General features: G+C 56.8%; 3 protein-coding genes across 9 annotated transcripts; 2 read left to right on the forward strand and 1 right to left on the reverse strand.

Moving 5' to 3' along the window:
* Positions 1-30: 30 nt before the first annotated feature.
* Positions 31-24,688, reverse strand: PPT1 (palmitoyl-protein thioesterase 1). 5 transcript variants are annotated; one of them, XM_062014628.1, is made up of 10 exons: positions 24,344-24,688; positions 23,116-23,353; positions 3,985-4,094; positions 3,023-3,150; positions 2,666-2,736; positions 1,904-2,006; positions 1,734-1,824; positions 1,386-1,484; positions 1,167-1,238; positions 31-757 (listed from the first exon to the last, which is right to left on the reverse strand). In XM_062014628.1, exons 2-10 carry the CDS (start codon positions 23,303-23,305, stop codon positions 635-637), a joined length of 987 nt encoding a protein of 328 aa, XP_061870612.1. In that variant the 5' UTR covers positions 23,306-23,353; positions 24,344-24,688; the 3' UTR covers positions 31-634. The 5 variants fall into 5 exon arrangements, with proteins under 5 accessions (XP_061870612.1, XP_061870611.1, XP_061870615.1 ...); XM_062014627.1 differs by lacking the exons at positions 23,116-23,353; positions 24,344-24,688 and adding exons at positions 4,548-7,012; positions 7,106-8,823; XM_062014631.1 differs by lacking the exon at positions 24,344-24,688 and having other exon boundaries at positions 22,269-23,208.
* On the forward strand, positions 9,044-19,348 carry ELOA (elongin A). Of its 3 annotated transcripts, none has more exons than XM_062014619.1 (11): positions 9,044-9,230; positions 12,160-12,216; positions 12,830-12,948; positions 13,792-15,001; positions 15,573-15,687; positions 16,056-16,211; positions 16,631-16,728; positions 16,997-17,177; positions 17,562-17,673; positions 17,950-18,101; positions 18,647-19,348. In XM_062014619.1, exons 1-11 carry the CDS (start codon positions 9,159-9,161, stop codon positions 18,706-18,708), a joined length of 2,334 nt encoding a protein of 777 aa, XP_061870603.1. In that variant the 5' UTR covers positions 9,044-9,158; the 3' UTR covers positions 18,709-19,348. The 3 variants fall into 3 exon arrangements, with proteins under 3 accessions (XP_061870603.1, XP_061870604.1, XP_061870605.1); XM_062014620.1 differs by having other exon boundaries at positions 9,190-9,230; positions 12,160-12,613; XM_062014621.1 differs by lacking the exon at positions 9,044-9,230 and adding an exon at positions 9,517-10,281 and having other exon boundaries at positions 12,160-12,613.
* On the forward strand, positions 21,986-24,633 carry PITHD1 (PITH domain containing 1). Its single transcript, XM_062014632.1, has 6 exons — positions 21,986-22,192; positions 22,318-22,361; positions 22,464-22,541; positions 23,427-23,531; positions 23,930-24,038; positions 24,254-24,633. Exons 1-6 carry the CDS (start codon positions 22,013-22,015, stop codon positions 24,353-24,355), a joined length of 618 nt encoding a protein of 205 aa, XP_061870616.1. The 5' UTR covers positions 21,986-22,012; the 3' UTR covers positions 24,356-24,633.
* Positions 24,689-24,781: the final 93 nt, after the last annotated feature.

Raw genomic sequence — 24,781 nt, forward strand, 5'->3', positions numbered from 1 at the left:
CCAGGTGGCAGGAGCTGTCAGATCTCACTGTTCAGGTGGTTAGATGTAAGTTCTTTATTGATTTCAGTTGCTGTACAAAAGTGCATAAAACAAGCCATTAGTTGACAACTGTTCAAGCTGTTAGTACCCACTTAATTCAGACCCCTCCTTTTTCCCCAGAAACCTCTATATTTATCCCTTTTCCCCCTCTGAAGGACAGGCTCTGTTACCTCTCCTCTGCACACAGCCAGCTAAAGCTACTTGCTGATCCCCTGAAGATGCAGCATCTTGCTCTAGTGCACTGGGTTAATACTGCCCTTGGCTCCTGCAGGGAACAGGCCCCAGAACACACCTCTCACAACTTGGTGCCTGCCCCAGCTCTCCCAGCAGGAGACTCACCGAGGCCTGTGCAGGATGCAGTGCTTCAGAGTTAGTGCCAGGCTCAATCCACCCCATACTGGAGTGTAATTACACCCAGATCAATCCCAGTCTCCTCCTGCAGTGCCTCTGCAGGCTGTGGAACTGCTGAGCTGAAGCCCCTCCCCTTCCCCAGCTCCCCCAGCCTCATACACAAAGTGCTGTTGCACAGTAGCTGCTGCATTTACTACAGTGGTGGACCCTCCCCCCTGCCCTCACGAGAGCCTCCCTTTTAGCTTCACTGCAGGAAGGGGAGGATAGTGGTGTAAAACCACTCTTCTGAGAAGTGGAGGTGATCCCCTTTCACCCCCAGGAACACCAGCTTTCCTGCTTTGTCCATCTGCTGCAGCCCCAGGCGATCCTGCAGAGAGAGAAGCACGACCATGGGCTGTGGAAGGGGCATGGGGGGCAGCCCTGAGGGGCAGAGGCCGTGGCTGCAGCAGAATGGGCTGCCAGGCTACAGGGGGTCCCACCTCAGCTCTTCAAAGCTTCTCAGAGGGGAGAAAAGGCATTTTTAATGACTCTTAGAATGAAGCTTTAAAAAAGAGCAGAGTTGATGGATCTTGAGCCTGGCAGGAGAGTTAATTCCTGCTGCCAGAACCGGCCTGGAGGGAAACGCCTTGCCAAGCAGCCACTGGCAAGTGGGTGCGGTGCCCCAGGAACAGCAGAGATGGTGAGCAGAGCACAGCTGTGGGGCTTAGAACTCCTGAGGGCCCCAAGGACGCTGCAGGGTGGAAGCAGCAGGACGCCCCAGCCCCAGCAGCACGTACCTCTGTGTACAGCACAGTCTCCTGCAGCGGGACGGTCTCCTTGGCTTGGCCACTCTTGTAAAACCCAAACCACTGCCAGGAAAAAACAAGGGAACAGCTGAGGGGCTCCCAGGAGAGAAGCAGCTTTCAGCAGCTGCTGCTGGAGGCTGTGCAGCATCAGGCCACCAAAGGACCAAGCAGGGCTAAGCTCGTGGCACCCCCGGGGCAGCGCCCCCTCACCTCAGAGATCGGGGGGTCGACCATGGTGTCGTTGAGGAACTTCACCATCACAAACTTCTTCAGAGCCATCAGGTTTTTCTTGTATGTCTCATTGATGCCCTGGATGAAAGTAACAGAGAACAGGCCTCGGTCCCAGGAAGGCTGGTTGGGGATGTGCCTGCTCCAGCCTGCAGGAGCCTTGGAGAGGCTCCACCCACGTGACGGGATGAGCGTGTGGCACAGCTACACCAGCCACTGCAAAGGGTGCAGCACACAGGAGCTGCCCTGCCACAGACAAGCCTCATTCATCACTCCACCAGCAGAAGCCCTCTGTGTGCTCCTGGGGTGCAGGGCCAGCCAGGGCCTTACCCTCTCCTGATTGATGTCAGCCAAAAAGATGCTGTTTTTCCTGTAGTCCTCCTCCTTCAGGGGGTCATGCCAATACTCTGCTTGTACCAAGCTGGAGAAGAGGGGAGCAGGAGGTGAGTGGGTGCCCAGAGCACGGCCCGTGCCCGCTGCAGCCCGCTGAGGGCACTCACTGCTCCTGCACGGCCGGGGTGTAGGCGCCCAGGGCCAGCGCCCGGCGGATCCAGTCGCACACGTGGGAGCTCTCGCCGGGACAGCGCGGGAAGCCAAACACCCCTGGGAGGGAACAGCTCAGTCACACCCCACAGCTCCCTCTGACACCACTACCCAGGGCATCAGGCGGCCTTCCACCCTACAGTTCCCTCTGACAGACCTGGCCCCGGGGCTGGTGCTGCCGAGCTGAGGGCACACACGCAGAGCCTGCTGTGCTCACAGCTCTCGGGGTGGTTCCCTGCAAGTCTTCCCACTGCACTACACAGGAATGGGCATGAGCCCATCTCTCAGGGGAGAGCATCTGAAAGGTGTTGGCAGCCACTGGTAGCTGCACACCTCTGGAACTCCACTGCACTGCCTCTTCGATCTCACCTGCCCCTTCCCGTGGGGCTCCAGCCTCCCACATGCCAGCTGGGAAACCCACGAGGTGAAGGTTCACAGTGCCTTTGCTCTCTAGGTAGAAATTTCTTTTCCCAAGTGCTTCCACAGTAAGAGTTCAAGTCCTGTCCTACACAGGCCCCTTCCACTGCCAGTTACACCAGAGCCAGACAGCAGACGCCGTACTCGTCCCGCAGCTGGGCCAGAGCAGACCCCCAGGCTCAGGCAGCAAGGACAGGACAGGCCAATTCACAGCAAAATGGTCAGTTTTTAAAGAAGAGACCAAAATAATCGTTCCTCCTGGCAAGCAGAGCAGCCTGCAGGGTGGTCAGGAGGTACAGTACCTTGGTGCTGCCCTCCCACAGAGATCAGGGTGAGCATGGGGGGAGAAGGGCACCTCTGGGCCACTGCCCGCCTGGGGAGGAAGAGGAAAAGGAAGGTGCTGAGCTCTGCAGGGTGCCCTGGCCACCAGTGTGGTTTCACAGGCAGCTCTCAGCTTGCCACTGCGTGGGCAACGTTTGCAAAGGGAATTGGCCCTTCCTGGTAGAGCTGGGCCACAGGCAAACACGTTGTCTGTGCTCCAAAGCGCTCCAGCAGTTCCTTCACAAACGGGTTTGTCAGGTTACGTCTGCTGAGGGCTTCCAAGGAGACTTACATCAACCCCAAACACAACCCTCTAGAAACAGAAGTGCAAAACTCACAGGAACTGTCCTCCCTGGGAGAAGCCCATGGCGTTGTAGCCTCCCTTCAGGCGTGGGTCCCCTGCCAGCTGCCTGCACACCTCTCTCACTTGGTCGTTCACGTTCATGAAGAAGCTGTTCTCCACATCCTGATGGGTCACACACGTTACAAAGTACAACTGGACCTTGACAGGGGCTTACACTAATTTCATCTCTGCAGATAGACCAGTGACAGTTCTGGTTTTGGAAGAGGATCTTTAACCTTCACAGCAGGACAGGAGTGAAACTGAGGTTCTGAGACTTCCCTCCACCACGTCCTTGTTCCTGTTCTGACTGGCAAAACCACCTTACACCAAACTGTGGCACTTCCCCAAACCTCTTCATCATTTGAATCCCTTCAGATTGTATCTGTGTGTGTGTATGTAACACAACCACACCCAAGCATCACCCAGCTTTTCCAGACCCCAGGAGATGCCCCACACTGCACATTACCCTGAGAGGCTTGGAGAATACAGCCCTACACACAAAACTGTCACACAACAGAGGCTGCAGGACTGTCCTTAGTACACAAAAGGTGTCAGAGTGAATCAAGGAGGGTGGTGAAAGACAAAGCTCTGCTGTAGCACACACAGTGTTGCAGGCTTCTGCACTCCCTGGAGTACTAATCAGTGGATTTGCATATTAATCCGATTTAGACCAGGGATTTGGATCTCCCCAGTTCTTTTCTGCAGGTATTATCTCGACTTTACTGGTTTCCACCTGCCAAAGCTTTCCAGTTCACAAAGAAGGCAAACACCAGCAGGGCATGGACTGCAGCACTGACCCGCTCACTTCCAGCGCACACAGAGCCCACCCCGCGGCACAGGCACGGCTGAGGCACAGGCACGGGCACGGGCACGGGCACAGGCACAGGAACAGGCACGGCACAGGCACAGGCACAGGCACGGGCACAGGCACGGCACAGGCACGGCACAGGCAGTTACCTGAACCAGGTTGTTTCCGATCTTGAGAGACAGAACGTAAATCCCCGGTATCTTCTTCTCCACTATTCTCTTGATGTAGCCCATGCTCTGTGGGTTGCAGCAGCTGTCTCCTGGCGGAGGGAACGCGCCAAGCACCATCAGGCCGCCGCCCGGGCCCTGTCCTCCCCTCCCCACGCATCGCACCGGGGCTCGCCCGGGACAGCCGGCAGCTCGCGGCGCTGCGGTGCGGAGCGGGGCCGGCCCGGCCGCGCCCACAGAGCCGTTACCGGAGACTCGCCCCAGCCCCCCCGGTGCCGGTCCCGGCTCACCCATGCCGTGCCAGATCACCAGCGGCGCGGCGGCGGCGGCGCACAGCCCCGCGCACAGCCCCGCGCACAGCACCGCGCACAGCACCGCGCACACCCCCGCGGCCCGCCGCGCCGCCATCTTGCCCGCACACATGACTCGCGGCGCGGGCCGGGCCGGGCGGGGCGGGGCGGGGCCTTTGGAGCGGGCGCGGGTTCGAGCCCCGGCGCGGCCCGGTCGCACGCGCGTCCCCGCGGCCCGCTCCCGCAGGAGCTCACCCGGTGCCGAGGCGGCCGAGGGCCGTCCCCGCGCGCCCCAGGGCCAAAGCGGCCGCGCGCGCTCCGCGCCGTTACCCGGCAACCGGCCGCGCGCGCTCCGCGCCACCAGGCGGCGCCGTGGCTCGCGCCGCCCCATAAGGCCCCGCGGCGGCGCGGCGCCGTCTCTTCCCCGCCCCCGCCATGGCGGTGAGTGGTGGCGGCCGCGGGCCGCGGCCCGGCCGTGCCGGCTGCATCCGCCGCCATCCGCCCTTAGCGGGGCCCGGCCGGGACGCGGCCCGTGCGGGCGGCGGTGCGGGAGGTCGGCAGGGAGAGCTGCGGGGCCGGTGTGGGCAGGAAGGAGGCGGGGGGCCGCCATGGGAAGGCGCCTGCCGTGACAGGCCGCGGCCTCCCCGGTGGCCGTGCCGCCGCCGCCGTGCTCGGGAGGGGGTCGCGGCGGGGTCCGCGGGGTGGTCGGTGCCGGGTGGTCGGTGCCGGGCTGCGGTAGCGGCCTGTCCAAGCCGCCTCCGGCCGCCGGGCCGGGCTGCGGGCTGCGTGCCGGGCTCTCGCCGGTAGCTCCTGTGTCATTTCTCCACAGCAAGACCAAGGAGAAAAGGAGAACCCCATGCGGGAGCTGCGCATCCGCAAGCTCTGCCTCAACATCTGCGTGGGGGAGAGCGGCGACAGGCTCACCCGGGCGGCCAAGGTGCTGGAGCAGCTGACGGGGCAGACCCCCGTCTTCTCCAAAGGTGAGGGGCCCGTGCGGGGGCGCTTCCCGGGCTGGGGGCTGCAGAGGAGCCTCGGCTGTGGTAGTTTCCCTTGGGAGGCTTCAGTATGTAAGTGCCGTTGTTGCTGCCCACAGCACGATACACTGTCAGGTCGTTTGGCATCAGGAGAAACGAGAAGATCGCTGTTCACTGCACGGTTCGTGGGGCCAAAGCAGAGGAGATTCTGGAGAAGGGCCTGAAGGTGAGAATTTGGCTGGTCTGGGCCGTTGAGTTGTGAAAGAACAAAAGTGACTGTGTAGCAGCTGAAGAGATGGGGCTGCAGTGGCACTGGTGTGGTCACAGGTCAGCCTGGGTGTTAGGCTTGGGCAGCAGCTTCATACACAGGCTGCTGAGTTTGTGCTGTTTCTCCACCTGGTTGCTGTTTTGTCCTTTAGGAGCCAGGGGGTGTGGTGGCTGCTTTCTCTGTTCTTTGGGTTCTGTCTTTGCTGATGATATTTATGAGCAGGAGCAAAATGTTAGGGCAGACGACTCAGTGTGGGAGCGAGTTGTGGGTCTGGTGGCAGCTGGGACACGCAGGACTTGTTCCTGTGTTTGCAGTCAGTGGTGAGATGGTGACTGGCAACAAATGTTTCAGGTGCGAGAATATGAGTTGAGAAAAAACAACTTCTCAGACACGGGGAACTTTGGCTTTGGAATCCAGGAGCACATCGATCTGGGGATCAAATACGATCCCAGCATCGGTATCTACGGCTTGGACTTCTACGTGGTGCGTATACCCCGCTTCCTGGGGGCTCCTGGGCTCGTGTGGAAGGGACCTGGAAGTGTCTCAGAGGAACTTGTGGGAAGATAGAAAACCAGCAAAGAAATCCAAGTCTAAACTGAGATTCCCAGGGCTGGTGTTTATGACACGTCTCAGTCTCTGCTGAGCAGATCTTGAGGCTCTGTGTGGTCCTGCTGGGCCAGTGCTGGAGGGGCTGTGCTGGGGTGGGGGAAGGAAGGAGCTGCAGGAGAGGCTTCGGGCACAGGATGGCACAGCAGCAGTGGCTGAGTCCTGCCCAGCCGTGCCTCACGGGAAATCTGAAGCAGGCAGAAGTTGGTGTTGGCAGTGCTGGTCAGGCCTCTCGTCCTCAGGGAAAGAAATGATGTGTTCCACGCTCACTTCTGCTTCTCTGAGTCTGTGGAGGTGCTAAGTTGTGTCAGAATGAAGCAGTGGTGTGGGTGTGCTCTGCAGGTGCTGGGCAGGCCTGGCTTCAGCATCGCTGACAAGAAGCGCAGGACGGGCAACATCGGGGCCAAGCACAGGATTGGGAAGGAGGAGGCCATGCGCTGGTTCCAGCAGAAGGTAACGCTCGGCTTTGCTTCTGCAAGTACCAGCAACGTGCTTCACTGGGAGACGGCCCTGGGCAGGGGGTGCTCATCACTGCTTTGGGGCAGTAGAAGTTGTGTTTGCGTGTGAGTGCTGTTCATGCCCTCTTTTTTGCCCCTGAGCTGAAGGAGCAGCTGTGCAGGATAGCTGGAGCTATCAGCCCCTGTGTAACCATCTCCCACAGGCTGAGAGGGGGGATGTACGTGGACCACAAGTGATGAGGCAGTGTTAGGATTTATCTGACAGCTCCTGGCCTCAGCTGCCAGACATGAAGGGTGGAGTGCTCCAAGTAAAGCAAGTTTGTGTATCCTCTGTCCATATCTCTGACACAGCCTGGACAATGAGTGCTCCTGCTGAAAGGCTTTTACTGCTCACTTCAGGGGCCACATGTGGGACTGTAAAAGGGACAAGTGAGATCCTGTCAGGTCAGGCTGTGAAGGCTGGGGCTGCTTGTTTTGCTGGGCTGATGAGTGGAGTTGAGTTCTTACCTGAAGCAGAAGTCAGAGTTGTGTGACTGGCTTGGAATGAAGGTGGTGACTCTGCACCTTTACCTGATGGCACTTCCTCACTTGGTGTTCTGTTTTTTTCCTCACAGTATGATGGCATCATCCTTCCTGGTAAATGAGCAGCTCCTGGTACCAAAAAGCAAATAAATTTTTCTAACCCCTGATTTCTGTTGTGGATTTTGTGGGAGGGGTTTTGGTGGGAAGCCAAGGGAGATGGTGCATGGATCCTCTTAAAGCTGGGCCACAAAGCCAGTGTGGCTGAGGGATCTCTGAAGCACACAGACAGGAGTGGTTGGAAGGGGCTGAGGGAATGGGGAAGGTCTGTGCTGGCAGCATCTGGGGCTGGGTCAAGCTCGAGCCACGGGAGCGTCCTGGAGAGCTGCAGCCTCGCTGGGCATCTGCAGCCCATCACCCATCAGTTCCTCTGATCCAGGGGAGGTTGATGAACTGGTCAATCTCAGAGAGCTGCAGGAAGCTTTTCTCAGATGACTGTGGTGGCTGAGGCTGCAGGTGACTCAGATGTCAGTGATGTGCCAGTTCTCCACAGCCACCTCCTGGAGGAAGAAGCCACAGCAGCTGCCTGGGGTGGTGAATGTGCTGCCCTGTGCCGGTGCTGACGGTGGCCAGGCCTGGTGGGGACACGCCGTGGAGCTGTGCAGGTGAGGATCTGCAGCAGGTGATGGAAGAACTCGCTGCAGGAACCCAGCACGGGTTTTTGTACCTTGAAGGACTTGGTTTTGGTGGCAGTGGTGAGATACAGAGGAAATGCAGCTGGTTCAGCCCCAAAGCAGGTTGGCTCTGGGCTGCTGCTCCAGCCTCTCTGGCTGTGCAGTGGAAGCCCTTGGAGCTGCTGTCACACAAACAGTTCAGGTGACAGAGGTGTTTGACGTCACCAGGGGGATGGATGTGGCTTCCTTATCCACCTTGGGCTTCTTGGAGGCTCAGTGCAGGTGAAAGAAGGGGGGAAGAATCAGCAATAACAAAAATCCAGCTTTTGGATGTTCTTGAACTCTGGGCAGACTGGGCAGTGACAGAGCAGCCAATGTCTGAGGGAGCAAATCTGGCCAGGAACAGCTGTTCCTGCTGAGTTGCATGTCTGGGGCCTGTGTTACGCTTGAACATAAAGATCAGGTTTCTTGGACCAGCTCGTTTAGCCCTGGGCAAGGGGACCAGGGTGAGACTGCAGTAGAAAGGGGAGTCGGGCCTGAGGCTGAGGTGGAACCATACTGTCCCCATGCCACTCTCCATCACCCAGCACTTACCGTGCCCCATGCAAGGTCTCTGCACGTCCTGCTGGGTGAGTCCTGGTTCTCTGGATCTGCTCCTCACCATGCTGCTGAGACCGGTCAGTCCAGGGGGCAGCTCTGACTTCAGGGCTTTGCAGGTTGAGGTACAGACCCTCAACTTTCTCTGTGTAACACCCTTGGCTCCCAGGCAGCTGACTCCTCATAGCACTTCTATGTTTACAGCAGGCTTGTGGGGTGATGTGAGGACAGCCACCCTCAGCTGAGCGCTGAGGCACAGGGAAGGGGCTGCAGGCAGGGGGTGCAGCTCCAGCCAAGGGCATGGTGGCAGCTAGCAGCAAACCGAAGGCCTGAGCCGTGCCAAGGCAAGGAAGAGGCAGCCAAAGGCCTGGCCCCGCTCCACAGAGGCTCCCCGGGGCCTCCGCGGCTGAGCTGGGGGCCCGTGGCCCTGCTGCTGCCTCGGGGCTGAGGGGAGGGGGCTCCGCTCTCAGCCTCTGTCCGCAAACACAGCTAAAAGCCCGCTTTGCCCTCGCTGCCAGCCGAGGCTCGGGGCGGGCCGTGGCTACAAATCGCTGCCTGCGTCGGGCCCGTCCCGCCGGGCCGGCAGCGCGCTGCCCGCACTCGCGATGGCGCTGGCGGGCCCTCACCCGCCATGGCGGCCGCCGGCCGGGCAGCCCCGCGCCGTTTCCGCTTCCTGCCCGCAGCCGACATGGCGGCAGCCGCGGCCCGGCGCCGTGTGGCCAGCGGGCGCTGAAGCCGCTTCCGCCGCCGCGGCCTGTCCAGCAGTAAAAATGGCGGAGTCGGTGCTGGAAGTTGTGGGCAAGCTGCAGTCGCGGCTGGCGGGCAGCTCGGAGCCCAAGAAGGTGACGGGGCCGCAGGCGCGGGCGGGATCCCCCGGCGCGGCGGGGCCGGCGGGCGGGAGGGGCTGGGCCGCCCCGCGGGGGGCTCGGGAGCGGCGCCGGGCCTGCCCTCCGCCCGGCCGCCTCCGCGGGCAGTTCCGTGCCCGCGCGGGGCCGCGGTCCGTGGGGCGGGACGGGCGGGCAGCGGCCCCGAGCCGCGGCGGCGGGACCCCCGCGCTGCTGCCCGGCCGCTGGGCTCGCGGCGTGCGGGGTCCCCGTGTGCGGCCGGGCCGTGGCACGGCGCTGCGCGGCCGGCGGCGGGACTCGCCGGAGGAGTCTGGTCCTGGTGACGTGTTCACGGTGGACGAGCCGCGGCGGTGCCCGGCGTGAGCTGCCGCCGAGGCGCAGCCCCTGCCCGGGGCCGCAGAGGGCCGGGACCGGTCGCCGAAGGGTCAGGCTCGGGGCAAGAAGTCGCCGGATTCGCGGCCTGGGCTCATCTCCGTGGGGGAAGGTGCCACAACAGCCGTGGCAGAGGGCTGCCATGTGCCCTGCCCCGCTCTCTACCTCTGCTCCCGTCTGCTCGGCTGCGGCTCTTACTGACAGCAGCTCTCCCGCTGGGCCCCGGGGTCCCGAGCTCTGGTTTTCAGCTGAGATTTGGGGTTGGGGGTTGTAGATGTGTGCCCACTGTGTGCTCTTACCCGTATTTTAAAGGAGGGCCATCTGTTGTGGCTATTTACAGGTGTTTGGTCTGTTTCACTTAACCGAGGTGACAGAGGAGGTGGTCAGGGGTGTGCAGCCGCTCTGCACTTGTTCATTTCATTTAACCGGGGCAAACACCTGCAGAACTGCTGCCTTGCCAAGGTCTGCCAGCGCCCACGGAGAAAGCTGCGCCTTGCTGTGCTCCAGTGCTGACCCTCTGCAGTCCCCTGCACCTACCCAGCTCCAGCCCAGCTTGGGGTGATGCACTGGAGGGTCTGGTTCCTTTCCCGACCCTCTCAGACAAGACCAGAGCAGGATTTAGCTGGTGGGGCCCTACGTGGAGTTGAGGCATGCTGAGGAGTCCATTCCGGGGCAGGTCTGTGGTTCTGTGGTGCTGAGAGCACACACAGACTTCAAATGTTGTCTCAGCACGCTGTGCACAGAGAATGAGTTCTCCTGTTTCCTGAGTCCTGTGTCAGCTTGGGGCAATAACTGCTTGTCTGTGCTGCCTGGGCACTCTGAGCCTTCAGGCACTATTTGCACAGGCTGACTCTTTCTCCAGTAACCTCACAGCGTTCGTTGTTTCTCTGTTGATCCTGCAGGCTTTTGCAAGGGAAGGAGCAGCAGAACCCAACCATTCACAGGCTGGTACCAGCTGGGATGGGGACTTCCCCTGCAGAACATTCTCCCTTCCCCTGCAGAAATGTCCCATGACCCACACTCCTTTTATTTCCGACACCTTCAGCAGTACCCTCAGAAGTGCTGGTGTTTCTAGGCTTGAAGTTAGTTGCCACTGGGTTGTTCTGACAGACTGTGAGTCTCTGCCTTTTCTTACTCCCATAGTGGGATTTGTAAGCTCTGAGACAGCCTCTCCAGGAGGGTAATCAGCTGACAGGGGTGCTATTGCTTTAATATTGTGATTTGCTCTTATTTTCCCGTCCAGTACAAGATCCATCTTTCCTCTCCTCCCTTCTTCCCCGGTTCCAAACAGCATCTCAGCTCAAGAGTGCTGAAACACAGTGCTGCTCTTGGTGTCAGTGTTTCACTGCTAAAGCAAACAAGAAAACCTAACACTTTGGTCAGAGCAATGAAGTCCCTGTGATAATGGAGATAGGGCAGTGGTTTCTGGTGATCACAGCTCTCCAGTGGTTCTGCTTGAACCTTATCCCCGTGTCAAGGAGCGTTTTCTCTCTGAAAGTGGTAGCACTCTTCAAATAAGTGGAAAGAACTTATTTCCTTCGAAAGGAAGGAAACCTCTAAAGCTCTTTGATCCTTGTAGGCTAGAAGTGGAGGCTGATTGGAGTAACTTAAGCCAATGGTGCTAATTTGAGCCTGAGCGCAGTGCTTTCAAGAGAAGATCTTGTGGCCCAGAGAGAGCCTTTGGTATAGGATGTAGCACAGCAGTGCTGAACGAGCTGGGGCTCTAGAGGGGCTGTAATAATGGGACTGCTGATGAGGCTCGTCTGTGACTGTGGTTGAGCTGCAGGAAATGATGTAAGGGGCAGTGGTGCTGCCAGATGTGTGCTGCTGGGTACTGGAACCGAAAAGGCTGCAGACATCTCAGTGAAGCCACATCCCAAACCCCCCCTTGGCATAGGAGCAGCTGTATGTGCTGGCAGGACCTCACTTGGCAGCGTGTGTGTCAAGGGCAACAGCATTCTTCATTGGTGTGTGGCAAAGGGAAGGGAGCAGAGCTAGGGCAGTGATTGTGGGTCGCTTGCCTTTTCAGCACAGATTATAGCTGAGAGGAGAGAGGCTGTCAGCAGAGTGGAGGGTCTGAAGGGGAGATATGTGTTCCCTCTGAGATCTTTAAGAGCATCTACAAATCTTCCTTCCCCCAGTGTCTAGCTTGCAACACTTCAGAAAGGACTCTTAATATTTTCCCTCTCTGAATATGTGATGTGATTCTCAGCACCACCTTCTGAGAGTCACGAGCTTCCAAGTCCTTTCTTCCACTTGCTGTGCAACAGAATTGTGTGTCTGTCTTCCTGACATTTTCAGCCTCAGCTGAGTTGCAGTCCCGTGTGAAAACAACATTAATATTTGAGTGTGTTTTAAGATCCCCAGATGCGCCCTACATAGGCAAGGAGACAATGATTTCTTTACAGCTGGCCCTCGTGTTTAGCTTCTCAGGAGCTGTCTGCACTTGGCTCTTTCCAACAAGCTCTCACGCCGTGCAGAATTTCCTTCCTTTGTGATCACAGCTCGTGGTTCAGTATGACAAGGCTGAATGCTTTCCCTCTTGTCTCTGCAGCTGCTGAAAAGTCTGAAGAGGCTGTCTGAGCTGCCCATCACAGTTGACATTCTTGTGGTAAGAGCTGTGAAGTCTCTCACACTTTCGTCGTGTCTGTTGAGTCACAGGGTAACTGCCATGGCAACCGTTCTTGCCCTGGAAGGAACGTGTTGCCCCGGTGCCTGCTGCAGCTCTATGTCATCACTGTGACGGTGACAGTCCTAGAGTTCCAGGCATGGGGAAGAAGTGTGTCAGAGCAAGTGTGGAACTGTGGAGGACAGCTTGTCATCCTTATTTCTTCAAAAAGCGTGACACTTGACTGGGATGTGAGAGTGGGAGCCGTTCCTGGCAGTAACTGAATCGCTGTGAAATCAGGAAGTGCTAATCCTTACAATTATTAGTGACTTCTGCCTTCAAACTTGCCAGCAGTCAGGGTAGAAGCCAACGTGGTTTATTAACAGCAATGACAACTAAGGTAGGGTGAAGTCTCGTTTCATTTACAGAACGGTAGTAACTGATGCAATGTCTGCTGAAAACGTAACACGTGATGCCTCTGCTGCTAGGCGAAGGAGGCTCTTCTACCTCACAGCAGCAGGCAGCAGGTCAACCTTATTCACCCTGTAGAACTTTGAGAGAGGTGAGGATGTTGACTGTTTTGCTGAGGTGGATTTCTGTCTTGGCTCTCCTGAAGGAGACAGGTGTTGGGAAGACTGTGAACAGCTTGCGGAAACACGAGTTTGTCGGAGACTTTGCGAAGAACCTCGTGGCCAGGTGGAAGAAGCTGGTGCCAGTGTCCCAGGAGGCAGACAGGTGAGTGAAGCTGTCTGCTTATCGTGGGGAGCAAGCTTTGGTGTATTTTTGCAGTGGAGATTATAAACTTCTCTGACCAAGGAAACAAAGTGGAGGCTCCAGAAAAAAATTGTGACACGAGTGTGAAAGTGTGTGTGGGCTTTGTGCCCAGCCTTCCTGCCCCTGCCCGCTGCAGAGCGTGGGGTGGCTCACGGCTGCTGTTCCGTGTGCAAGCAAGGGCCAGTTTTCAAGAACTTGCAGCTTGATGAAGAGATTAACAGTAGATGCCAGAAAAGTGCCCTTCATAAAGCAAGAGATGTAGTCTGCTTGCTTCCCATTTTATGACACTGAAGAGAGGAAGTTCTAGGCCCAAGCAAAGGAAGTGGCTTGCTTCGAAAGCAAGCTTTTATCTGTCCAGATCCTATGGAAACTGAAAGCTAATGCTGCCAAGGGTGTTACAGTAACAAAGCTGTGTTGAACCCAGCAGTGACAATGCCCCAGTTGTTCCTGGTAATTTCCCTGGCTGTGGTGTCCCCACACGCTCCACTGAACTGGGGGGTGTTTCCCGTAGGTGCCACGAAGCCAGGAGTGTGTAGGCTTGGAGGAGTCTGTGTGCATCTGTGTCTGCTTCCCAGTGAGCTGCCAGGCCTCTAGTCCTAATTAAAATGCTTAATAAATTCTTGTGAGAAATGCAGTTTCTAAATCCCCAAATGTTGCTGTGCCTGAGAGAATTAATGGTGTTCTTGTCACAGAACTATCAAGTGCAACCTTAGTCTTTGGGAAGAGGTTCCTGCTCACGTGGGGAGCGGCTCCATTCATTCAGACTGGGAAGCTTTCATCTGTTTTGCTTTCCTCTCCCCTCAGAAATAACCTGGATTCTGAAGACCGTGACTACGAGAGGAGCAGCTCAAGGAAAAGGCAGCATGAATCCTCCCTTGGAGAGGATGAGGAACCTGACCAGGAGTATTCAGAGCCCTTCCAGCCATCTTGCAGCCAGTCCTATAGCCCAGATCATAGGGAAAAGAAGTCCAAAAGGTATCCTAGGCCTGAGAGAGCCCCTGAGACTTACGGCTATAGCAGCCATGCGGCGAAGGGCTGGGGCAGATCTTCCCCAGTGCTCTCTTCAGATCAGGAGTGCTCAGACTATGGACAAGCCATGTCACCTGAGCCGAGCGAGAGCCCTCAGGATGTGTACACGGACCCTTATGCCTCTGAGGAGCAGGACGAACCGACAGCGTTTCCTCAGAAGGCCAGCAAAGGCCACAGCTTTCAGGAGAAGCTGGAGGGAGGCCGGGAGAGGACCTCTGCTGAGTTCTGCGACAAAGGGAACATGAGTCGAAGCAAAGAGCACAAGTCTGCTCACAAGAGGCAGCGGCTTGATGACAGGGCAGAGGACAGAACCTCTGCCTTCAGCCCAGAAAGATTGCACAAGGCCTCTTTTAAAGAGCAGCTCCGAGAAGCCCCCATGGCAGGGGGCAGCAAGGAGAAGCAGAGGCCGTCAGACAGCATCAAGAAGGAAAAGAACCGAGAAAGTGGCACGTCCAGGAAGGAGAAGTCGCACACGTTGCCACACTTAGAAGAGTCTTTGGACAACCATGTGAGGAAGCAGAAACATCGGGACTCTGATAAAAGCAAATTGGAAAAGCCCAAGCTGAGCCCGGAGGCCTCTAACGCAGAGCGAGAGAAGCGGAAAGCTCCGGGTGACTCCTCAAACAGGGGCAAAGAAAAGGGGGGTTCTGGGAGCTCAAAATCTTCCGAAGGGAAGCGCAAAGCCTCTGACATGGACAAAAAATCCATGGGCTCAAATGCCGGGGAGGCAGAAGTGGAGGATGAATTTGAACAGCCTACCATGTCGTTTGAGTCGTACCTCAGCTACGACCAGCCCCAGAGAAAGAAAAAGAAAGTGGTCAAACCCTCTGCGTCAGCTGGGGAGAAGGATGGGGGGCACAGCAAACAGAACGGATCCAAAGCCAGTGCCAACAGCTCAAGCTCCAGCCGAAAAAGTCCGAGCCACAAGCGAACAAGTGAGAAAAAGGCAGAGAAGAAGGTACCAGAGCCTCCTAAACCAAAGAGGGTAAGCTTTTGAAGGATCTGAAAGTGAGCAAAGAAGGTGGGACCAGCTGCTCCTACCTTCTGCCCTCTGGGGTTTAACAGTTTTCCCTGTGGAGGTGCTGGGCTGTGCTCTGCATCAGGCAGTGCTTGCAGTGTTCACTGGTATCTCAGACCGTGACTCCTGGCTCCTGCGAGGCACCGTGTGTTTCACCTGCCCCGAGCCACGGGCACTGCTTTGTGCTGTTGGAGTGGAACTGCTGGAAAAGCTGGTGAAGAGGGAGGGGAGAAAAGAAATGCAATAGGCAAAACCCTCTTTATTCAAAAATAGGGAGAGCAGAAGAGAACACTGTCAGCTAAATACTTGGATGTTGGACATGCAGAGTGATTCAGATCCTGAATTTTAGCTTCTTTGTATTGAGGCCTGACAGAGCCCCAGGGCACAAGTGCAGCCTTCCCCGAGGCTGTTTCCTGTTCAGCATTGAGGGGCTTCTTCAACATACCAAACAAAATGCAGTTCAGTGCTGTTTGTGTGCTGGCAGGATGTAACATTCTCCTGTATCCTTGGCTTACTTGCATGTACATCCTTCTTCCAGATACTTTTAGACGTGGTACCAACGTTACCAGACATCCCACTGCCCCCGATCCAGGCCAACTACCGCCCTCTCCCTTCAATAGAGTCCATTCCCTGCTCCCAGACGAAAAGGAAAGGTATGTTGGGCAGGAAGATCGGTTTGAATTGGGCTGCAGCCGGTGTTTGTGGGAGGAAGTGAGGGTGGATGCTGGCTGTGTTCAGGTCTGTCTGTCTGGTGTCCTGCCTCTGAAGCCCAGAGCCTGGCTTTCAGGAAGAGGTAGGTGCTTTCCCATGTGCTCTAGCAGAAATGAAGAAGATCCTTCACTGACCCTTTTTGAGGCTTGGGCTTTGGACTTGCCCTTCCTGAACCAGGCTGCAGGTCTCTTAGAGAAGGCTTAGCCCTCTAGGTTGCTTTTGGGTGACTACAGCTTGCACCTCATGTGCTATTCAGGGTGGGCTCTTCTTTTCTCTGTTCCCTCCTTACTCCAAGCCTTTCACTTTGCAGCAGTGTCCTCGCCAGTCGAAGAGAACGAAGCAGGTTTTACAGGCCGCCGGTTGAATTCAAAGATGCAAGTGTATTCAGGCTCTAAAACTGCCTACCTCCCAAAGATGATGTCTCTGTATCAGCAGTGTATCAGAGTCCTCAGTAACAACATTGACTGTGAGTACCTTTCTTTCTCTGTCTTAAAGTGCCCTTGTGGTGCAGGTGTACTGACATCTGGGCAACTCCTCCGTGCTGCCTTGGAGCATGGGAGCAGTCAGTTGCCCCTTGTCCCTGGGCAAGATAACTGATATGGGACAGACCTCGCTGAAAGCTCAAGCACTGCGGGGCTTGGCACCCACCATGCTTTCAGGGAGTGCTAAAACACGGGAAATAGAGCCTTGCACAGACTTTACTTGGGGATGTTGGTGCCTGGTGACCCACTAGAGCTGTTGCACCTATGGTCCCTCTCTCCTTCCCCTCACTGTGCAGTGGTGTGCAGAGCTGCTGCTTTTTTTTCTGCTCCATTTCAGGGTATTGAGCCCTTTCCTTGGCAAGGAAGGAGCAGGATAAAAACTGTGCATCTTGCTTCTCTCTAGCAATCTATGAAGTGGGTGGTGTCCCTTTCTCAGTGCTGGAGCCAGTATTGGAGAGATGCACCCCAGAGCAGCTGTATCGCATTGAGGAATGTAATCATGTGAGTGCCCGGGCCTGGGGAAGGCATGGGGACATGGGAGAGACCTTCTGCCCTCATCTGCAATGGCAGGAGAGCAAAGAACAATGCTCTTTACAACAAGAGGTGGCTTTTGCTAGTCTGGAGCTCCTGGATTTGCTGTCTGCCCATCTCTTGCTGCAAGCTGGCCCCTCAGGTGTCCTGTCTGTGGTACTGCAGCGGCACTGGTGCCGAGGGAGAGGGGAGTGAAGGTGTCAGGAGGGATCTCAGCTTATGGGTGGGTTTGTTTCAGGTGCTCATTGAGGATACGGATCAGCTGTGGCACAATCACTGTCTCCGAGACTTCAAGAACGAGAAGCCAGAGGAGTTTGAGTCGTGGCGGGAGATGTACCTGCGGCTGCACGACGCGCGCGAGCAGCGGCTGCTCATGCTGGCACGCAACATCGGCTCGGCCCACGCCAACAAACCCAAAGGTGCCCCAGGGGGGCTGGGAATGCTGCCTAGCAGATGTCTCTGTGGTGGGAAGCTCTCTTGGGGTGACTGGTTTAAATCTAGTTCCATTTAGGAGCTCTAGAACTCCTGTTCTAGAGTGGCTTCTCCATGCTGGGGTTGAAGAAAACGAGGGTGGGGAGGAGCATTCCTGCTGTTTTGGTGAACGTGAGAGCTACTGACCTGATGAGTCTGATTTCTCACAGCCCATGTTGTGAGGTTTACCCCTGAGGGAGGAGGCTGTCACCAGAGCTTTGGAATGGATGGACTGGGAGCAGTGGTTGTAGCTTGTTGTACCAGACAAGCACTGAGGAGCCTCCTTGATAGGAAGCTGGATCTAAGCGGTGTTTCCTTCTGCCTCCCTACAGGTAGAGTGGCCAAAATGGCGTTTGTGAACTCTGCAGCAAAACCCCCTCGGGACGTACGAAGGAGACAAGAGAAGTTTGGAACTGGAGGACCTCTTCTGCCAGAGAAGACCAAGTGAGTGTTTGTCAGTAGCGTTTGCTGTTCAGGGCTTCTCTTCCTGAGGGCTTCTGACAGCTTCTCCCTGAAGCTCTGCATCCTGTCAGGAAAGGCTATTGTGTGTCCAGGAGGTCCTTTGGAAGTGAAATTTGTAACTGGAATAGCTTTTTTCCTTGCTGGGAAGGATGGGGATGCTGGTCACTGGTGCTGTTAACACATGTGGCTCGTGTGTGAAGAGTTGCATCACACCACAGCGACTCCTGCGCTGAAATATCTGTCCTGTCTCTGTTTCAGAATAAAACCAGTCTTGTACACATCTAGCAAGAGCCACACTCGTGTGAGTGAGGAGCAGTCCTATGATGGGCCCAGCACCAGCAGTGCCCATTCTGTCCCATCTTCAGGTAGCACTTTCTCCTCCTATGACCCCAGGAAACCAGCAGTGAAGAGTAAGTACAAGCCACAGCCATCTGTGTGTTCTCCTAGAGCTCCTCCTTTATTAATACACCAATCTGCTGCTTCTCCTGTGAGAGAGATCCAGGCTGTGCAGGGGCTCCATGCTGGTGGCCTCTCACAAAGGACTCAGCAAAGGCTGTTCAAACCCCTTGCACAAGAAAGTGCGTAGGGAAGCCTCCGATCCGCCTGCCTGCTCAGCGCTGCCTGGGCCAGCCTGTCCTGTGCTAGTGGGGCAGACACCCTGCCTTTCCCCTCCTGCTGTCCCGTCCCTGTCCCACAGTTTGGAAAGGTGAAACTGTAGTGCAGCTCCCTTCCTCCCTCAGGAAGGAAGCAGAGAGAGCTTAACCAGAGATCTGTGTTCTTGCAGCGCAGAAGGCAGTGGGCTCTGCTCCCTCTGTGACAATCAGGGAGCTCACACTTAGCCCTGCCATGCCAGGGCTGCAGCTTTCAAGCAGTCTCTGCTCTCCTAGTCTGTGACTGCTGCTGTAATGGGTGAGATTTTGGTTAATTTGGGGTTGTTTTTCTTTCTCTGTTGCAGAAATTGCACCCATGATGGCAAAGACTATCAAAGCTTTCAAAAACAGGTTCTCTCGGAGATAAGCTTGCAGTGCAGATCTGGGACTTTCACTCTCGTGGGGGAGTGGTACTGAAGGGGGAGAAGGTACCCAAGCAGACCTTTTCTTTGAACTCTCTGGAGGCTGCAGCTGCTGGGAGAAGCTTTGATCTGCATAGGACGACAGCACAGTATTTTATCTTTTATTCTGGTCCCTTTCTCAGTGTCAAGCCCTCCTCCTTTCCCCTGCCCTTAATTTCACGTTTTTAGCTTTGTCATCCGACACACAATAATGTGAAGTCTTGGCACCTGCTGAGAGTGGAAGATCCAGAGACTATTTACTATTTAACCTCTTAATAAATTATAAAATGGTTTTAATTAATATTTTGCCCCTCTTCCCCTCTGGTACTATTTATGTGGCTCCTGGTAGTCTCCCCACTCCCAATCCAGTTCAAGGGCCAGCCTCTCTGTGACTGGGGCTGGCAGGAGTCCCTCTGTCTGAGTGGACACTGGGTGTCACAGGAGTCGGGCCCTGTGATCTGGTACCTTCTGGGCCCACAGTCCCACCTGGACTCTCTGGGACAGGTAGGGCCAGTGGCCCCTCTGCTCGTTGGTCCTTTGGCAAGTGCATCAAACCCTGAGGCTTTGCTCTCTACTTGTGTATGTTAATAAAACCTTAGAGCTCGACCTTCTCTCTGCTGTTACTGTAGATCTTGTACAGATGCTTCCATTGTTGTGCAGGGATGCCAAGAGCCACTGAGGACTCCTCTGCTGCTGTTGTCTGCTGCTGGGAATAGATCAAGGGTTTTGGGGAGAAATTTTACTGTGCACCAAGTCAGATTTTAACTTTTTTGTTTAGAGAGAGGAGCCTCTGCCTCTGGAGTTGAAAATGGTTTTTAAATAGCAGTGAAGGCATCAGTTTGCCTCTTTCAATGGAAAGAAGGGAAGCTTTTCTCCTGTTTTCTGTGGGGAATCATGAAGGATTTATTTCCAGTTTGGAAGCTGGTGCTTAAATCCTGTCTTTGCCCTGTATGTTTTGCTCTGCCCCCTCTTTGGAAAATGCAGGGATCTTTGAACCTTTGACTGAGGTTGGAGGGAAGTGATTAACGGAGTGTGGTTTGGCAGGAGCTCACAAAGCTCAGTTGTTCTTGGTGTCTGAGGAACTGGAGCTCTGGAAGCAAAAGGTGTGTGATGTGGCCTGGCAGCCCTGGGGGCTGGTGGAAGGGTGAGCACAGCTCCTGGGGCAGGTGGGGAGCCTGAGTGCTGCATGAGGCGTGATTTCAGGTGGACTTGCTGAGGCTGAGCGGAGAGCGGGAGCTGGGCACTCGCTGGCAAATGGGGAGTCCCTCTGGGGTGAACGTCTCTTGTGTGGAACGTGCTGTGATACTGAACCTCCCGAGAAAGGGCTGCAGGAGGGGATGAAGGGGGCTACTCTGCTCATGGGTCAGGGAGCAGCCTGTTAGGATTCAGATTCAACTGGACCGGAAAGGGGGGAGATTCTCCTGTCCCAAGCCATATTTGCTGCCCCAGACTGTGCTGTCTAGGTTGAAAAAGTGCTGTTAGTGGATGCTGCTGTTGTTGGCAGCTCTGGAGAAGCTCTGCTGCTGTGTTTCTGTGGCTGCCAAATCCCAAACCCGTGGAGTTGTCTGTGCACACTGACCTGGGGAAACCTTGCTGTGAAGAGTTCTCCCTGGAAGGCTCTCGAAAAATCCCTGTATGCCTCTGGTGTCTCTGGGCTTCTTTCTTCCTCGCTGTTTCTCTCCAGCTGCCCTGCACACCCGTCTCTCCTTTGTTTCGTTCTTTTCTTATCTTGAAGGTCTTGGAAAAATGTTCTCAGACTCTCATGTGCTGTAAGTTTGTTACAGTCCCAGATGCTTTAATGTTACCATGCAGCATTTCAGTGTGTGTTGTGCTGTAAAATACTGGCTCCTTACTCTGGCATTTTTACTGTGTTTAATTTTGCTGTATTTTTAATTAGATAACAATATATTTCCTTCTGCTGGCTGTTGTGCTACCATTCATTTCCCCTCTGTACTTGGGGCAGGACTGGAGGGGATGGAAGGGGAGCCTGGCATTGTATTCAGGCCCCAGTGGAGCCTTGAGCAAAGGATCTGAGTGAGGCCTGAGAACAATCTTGGGCACTGCTGAACTGCCATTTCACTAATCCCACAGCTCGACCCTCAGCTGTGGCTATTGCCCAGAGCATTGCTGTCATGGGGTGACGTACCTTCCCTCTCAGAGCAACCCCTTTGCCCTAGGCTTTGCCAGCTGTGTCTGTGGTTTAGCTCTGCTGGATTGCAGGGAGGGGCGTACAGAGAGGGTTGGCTCCGTGCTGAGCGGGTCCCACTAACACTGGGACTGATGCCAGCTCCTCTCCCTGCCCTCCCTTTCCTTTGTTCAGGTACTAAACTGTACAGAGGGCAGAGGTGGGTGCTGGCCCTCAGCCAGGAAGGCAGGAAAGTCACTTCCCTGAAACATGAACTAAGCAAAGTCTAGGGTTGCTTGCTCCCTTCCCAGCCTCTGGGGCCCAGGCTGTTACACTGGTGCAATTTTTCTGTGCTACACTACACAGGAGGGAACCGAGCAGAGCTGCCTCTTCCCCCTTCGCTGCCCTGCTGGTGGTGGTGGTGGGGCGAGTGACCTGGGCAGGAGGGGGAGTGACCTTGACTTGCATTTGTATTTTGGTCTCCAACCGTGTATATACAATTTTCTATGTTCCTTTTTTTTGTGGTAACTAAGATGAATATTTTAATTAGATAAGTTATATGAAAAGAGGAAAATCATGTCTCAATAAAAGCCAAACACTGGACCATGTCTGCTTGATCATTTGTGTCTCTGTGCAGTGAACGGGGCCAGACTGGAGCTGAGAAGACCTTTTTCCCCGAGAGGGTTGTTGGACACTGTCCCAGGCTGCCCAGGGAAGTGGGGGACTCCCCATCCCTGGAGATGTTCAAAAGACGCACGGATGAGGCGCTCAGGACCATGGGTTAGTGGTGGGCTTGGCAGTGCGAGGTTGGGACTTGATAAGCTTAAAGGACATTCCCAACCGCAATCGTTCATGACGGTTAAATACGCCATTCGCAAAACTGCGGCCCCGGAGAGCATCCGCTCGGGCTCCCCGGGCGGCAGCGGCGCTCCCGTTCCCCCTCCTCCCTGCACCAGCCCCCGGCGCTCCCCGGGACCAGCCCTCGGCCGGGGCTCGACCGGCCAGCGGCGAACGGCAGCGCAGGGGCCGGCGGCAGTGCGCGGGCGCGGCGGAACGGGACGGGACGCACAGGTCGGAGGGGCCGGCGGGGCGCAGGCGCGGCAGAGGCGGCCGGAACGGAACGGAGCGCGGGCGCAGGCGCGGCCATGGCGCACGGGCCCGGGCGCTGCAGCTGCTGCTGCGGGGAGGCGGCGGGCGGCGGGGCCGCGGCGTGGGGCCTGTACCTGCGCATCGACCGGCAGCGCCTGCAGTGCCTCAACGAGCGCCGGGAGGGCAGCGGCGCGCTCGTGTTCCGCGCCTGGGAGGAACGCGGCGACCGCGCTCAGGTGGGGCCGGGCCGGGGCGGTGTGGGGGGTCCCGGCCGTGCCCCGCAGCCCCCAGCCCGTCGCGACGCCCGCGTACCTGCGGCGCCGGGGCCGGCCCTGAACCGCGCCTCTCGCTCTCTCCCCAGTTCGTGGAAAGCGACGACGATGAGGAGCTTCTGTTTAACATCCCGTGAGTGCTGAGCGGGCTGCGCACGGCCGGGCCCCGGCAGCGCCCCGCGGGCTGCCACCGCGCCGCAGCGCAGCTGGAAGCGCCCTTTCTGTGTCTCGGCAGGTTTACAGGCAGCGTGAAACTGAAAGGAGTAATTGTGATGGGAGAAGACGACGGGACGCACCCAGCAGAGATGAGGCTGTGAGTAACTTTGCTGGAGCCCGCAGTGCAGCTGGCGGGCTGCTGGCTGAGGAGTGCCCGGGCAGCAGCGGGGCCGTGCTGGGGCTGAGAGCAGCGTTACTCTGCCGTGCCTCAGCCTTCCCCGGGCCCAGGGGGAACAGACACACACTGGGGGATAAGCCTGGCTGCTGGCTGTGTTCTCTCTAGAGAAACAGTGTGGTGGGTTTCATTAGAAGAGTCCATTTGGTTGAGACACCAAAGAAACCAGCCTGCTGCTGGCGTGGTGACTGCAAAGGATCCATGGCCACGAGGTTTTGCTTTGGGGGGAACTGAGGAGGGACACGAGTGACCTGTGTGGCTCTCAGCAGTGGCCCTGCTGCTTTAGCTGCTGAAAGGAGACAGAGCCTTCCCAGTACTCAGTAATAACTGTGTGTGTGTGTGGGAAATGCACCTTTACCAAGCCAACACTGTCCTCAGTGCTCCACAAACATGGCTGTGAAGCCCCCTCAGGGCTCCCCTGAGGTGCCCAGTCCTGTTGTTGGGCTGTGCTGCTCCTTTGTCCTCCCAAGCAGAACTTGGCTGTAGCTGTAATTACCTGATGTAAGTATCTGGTACCCAGCTTCCTGCTGGGGCAGCTCTTGCCCTGCTTTGGTCTCCAGTATACCCAGGTGTGCTGAGATCTGTATCTCCCAGTTTTGCTTCTTGCTCTTCCTTGTTCTCTCTTCAGGGTGTTGGGTGTCTGGGATGTGGTGATGCTTTCTGGTGGCCTTGGCATTTTCTCCCATAGAAGACAAAGCAAATCCAGGTTCTTGTTGAGAGGAATCTGGACAGTGCTGCAGGATGGGGAGGAAAGCGATTAGCTGACACCTGTGGTGCTCACTTCCTGGGTTCCCTCCCTCTTCCCAGCTTCAGGAACATTCCTCACATGTCCTTTGATGACACAGCCAGGGAAGCTGAGCAGACCTTCAGCCTGAACCGGGATCCCACGGGCGAGCTGGAGTATCCCACCAAGTACGTGGGGCCCGTGATGGGCTGGGGGGCTGCTAGGGGGGCTCTGCATCCCTCTGCCCAGCTCAGGGCAGCATCCCTCCCATCTCAAAGCTGCTCAGAGCAGATTTTGCCTTCCTGGCTCCATCCTGCCCTTAACCAGGTGGAAGCTTTGAGCTGAAAACCTCCTCCCTGGAGCCAGGGGGGGTGCCTGTGCCTATGACCCAGCACTTTTGGAAGTGCAGCATCATCCTGGTGTCGTGTCCTTGCTCTTAGCACAGTGACAGCCAGGTGCTGGGCTGCTCACTGCAAGCGTGAGGGGAAGCTGCTTCTCCTGCACGCTCAGCTCAGAGGAGGAGCTCTGCACAGTGCAGGGCCCCGTTTGCACAGTGTCTCCAGTTTCAGAGTGTGTTTCCTTTCAGGATTGCCCGTTTCTCCAACCTTCACCACCTCTCCATCCACTTTCCCAAGAACTTTGGAGCGGAGTCAACAAAGATTTTTTACATAGGCCTGAAAGGGGAGTGGACAGAGGTAGGTGAGAGCAGAGATGAGCAAGTCTCTGCTATTAGTGTTAAATTGTGGCTTAAATTGAGCTCTGGTGGTGAGGAAGAAGTGGGAGTGGTGGGTGGGGGTGGGTCTGCGATGGAAAGTCTGTAAGCTGGGAACCGGCTGAGCTCTTGGCAGCCAGGTGTTAGGAAGGAGCTGAATCCTGCTCCTCGGGACTAACACATTTAATCTTAATTCAGGCTCATCGCCACGAAGTCACCATCTGCAATTACGAAGCATCAGCAAACCCAGCTGATCACAAGTTGGAACAGATCACCCCACAGACTCACTTCATTTCCTAACAGTGCTGCCGGGCTGTGCACGGGTGTACGGACACGCTGGGCTGACTCGGACACAAGTGACTCCCTGAAGCACTGCAGCGTGTCGCATCAGCTTTGCGTGTGGGACTGTGGTGGCAGAGCCGGGGCCGCTGCGTGCGGCGGGGCGGGCGGCCGCTGGGGGAGGCAGCGGCGGGCGCGGCGGATCCGCTGTGCTGCGCTGCTGCCGGAGGCTCGGGCTGTGGGCGGCGGGACGCTGCTGGCTGCCACCGTTTACAATAAAGCAGGCGCTGCGGCGCGGAGCTGCGGCCTCAGCCCCGTCCCTGCGCGCGGGTCGCGGCCGGGGCGTTCCCGGGCGGCCGGCGGCGGCGGGGCCGGCTCTGAGGGGGGCGCGGGGCGGGGCCGGGCGCGGGGCCTCGGCCGCTTCACCCCGCAGCGCCCGGCGCCGTC

The sequence above is a fragment of the Colius striatus genome, chromosome 24, assembly GCF_028858725.1.
Source record: "Colius striatus isolate bColStr4 chromosome 24, bColStr4.1.hap1, whole genome shotgun sequence".
Lineage (NCBI taxonomy): Eukaryota > Metazoa > Chordata > Aves > Coliiformes > Coliidae > Colius > Colius striatus.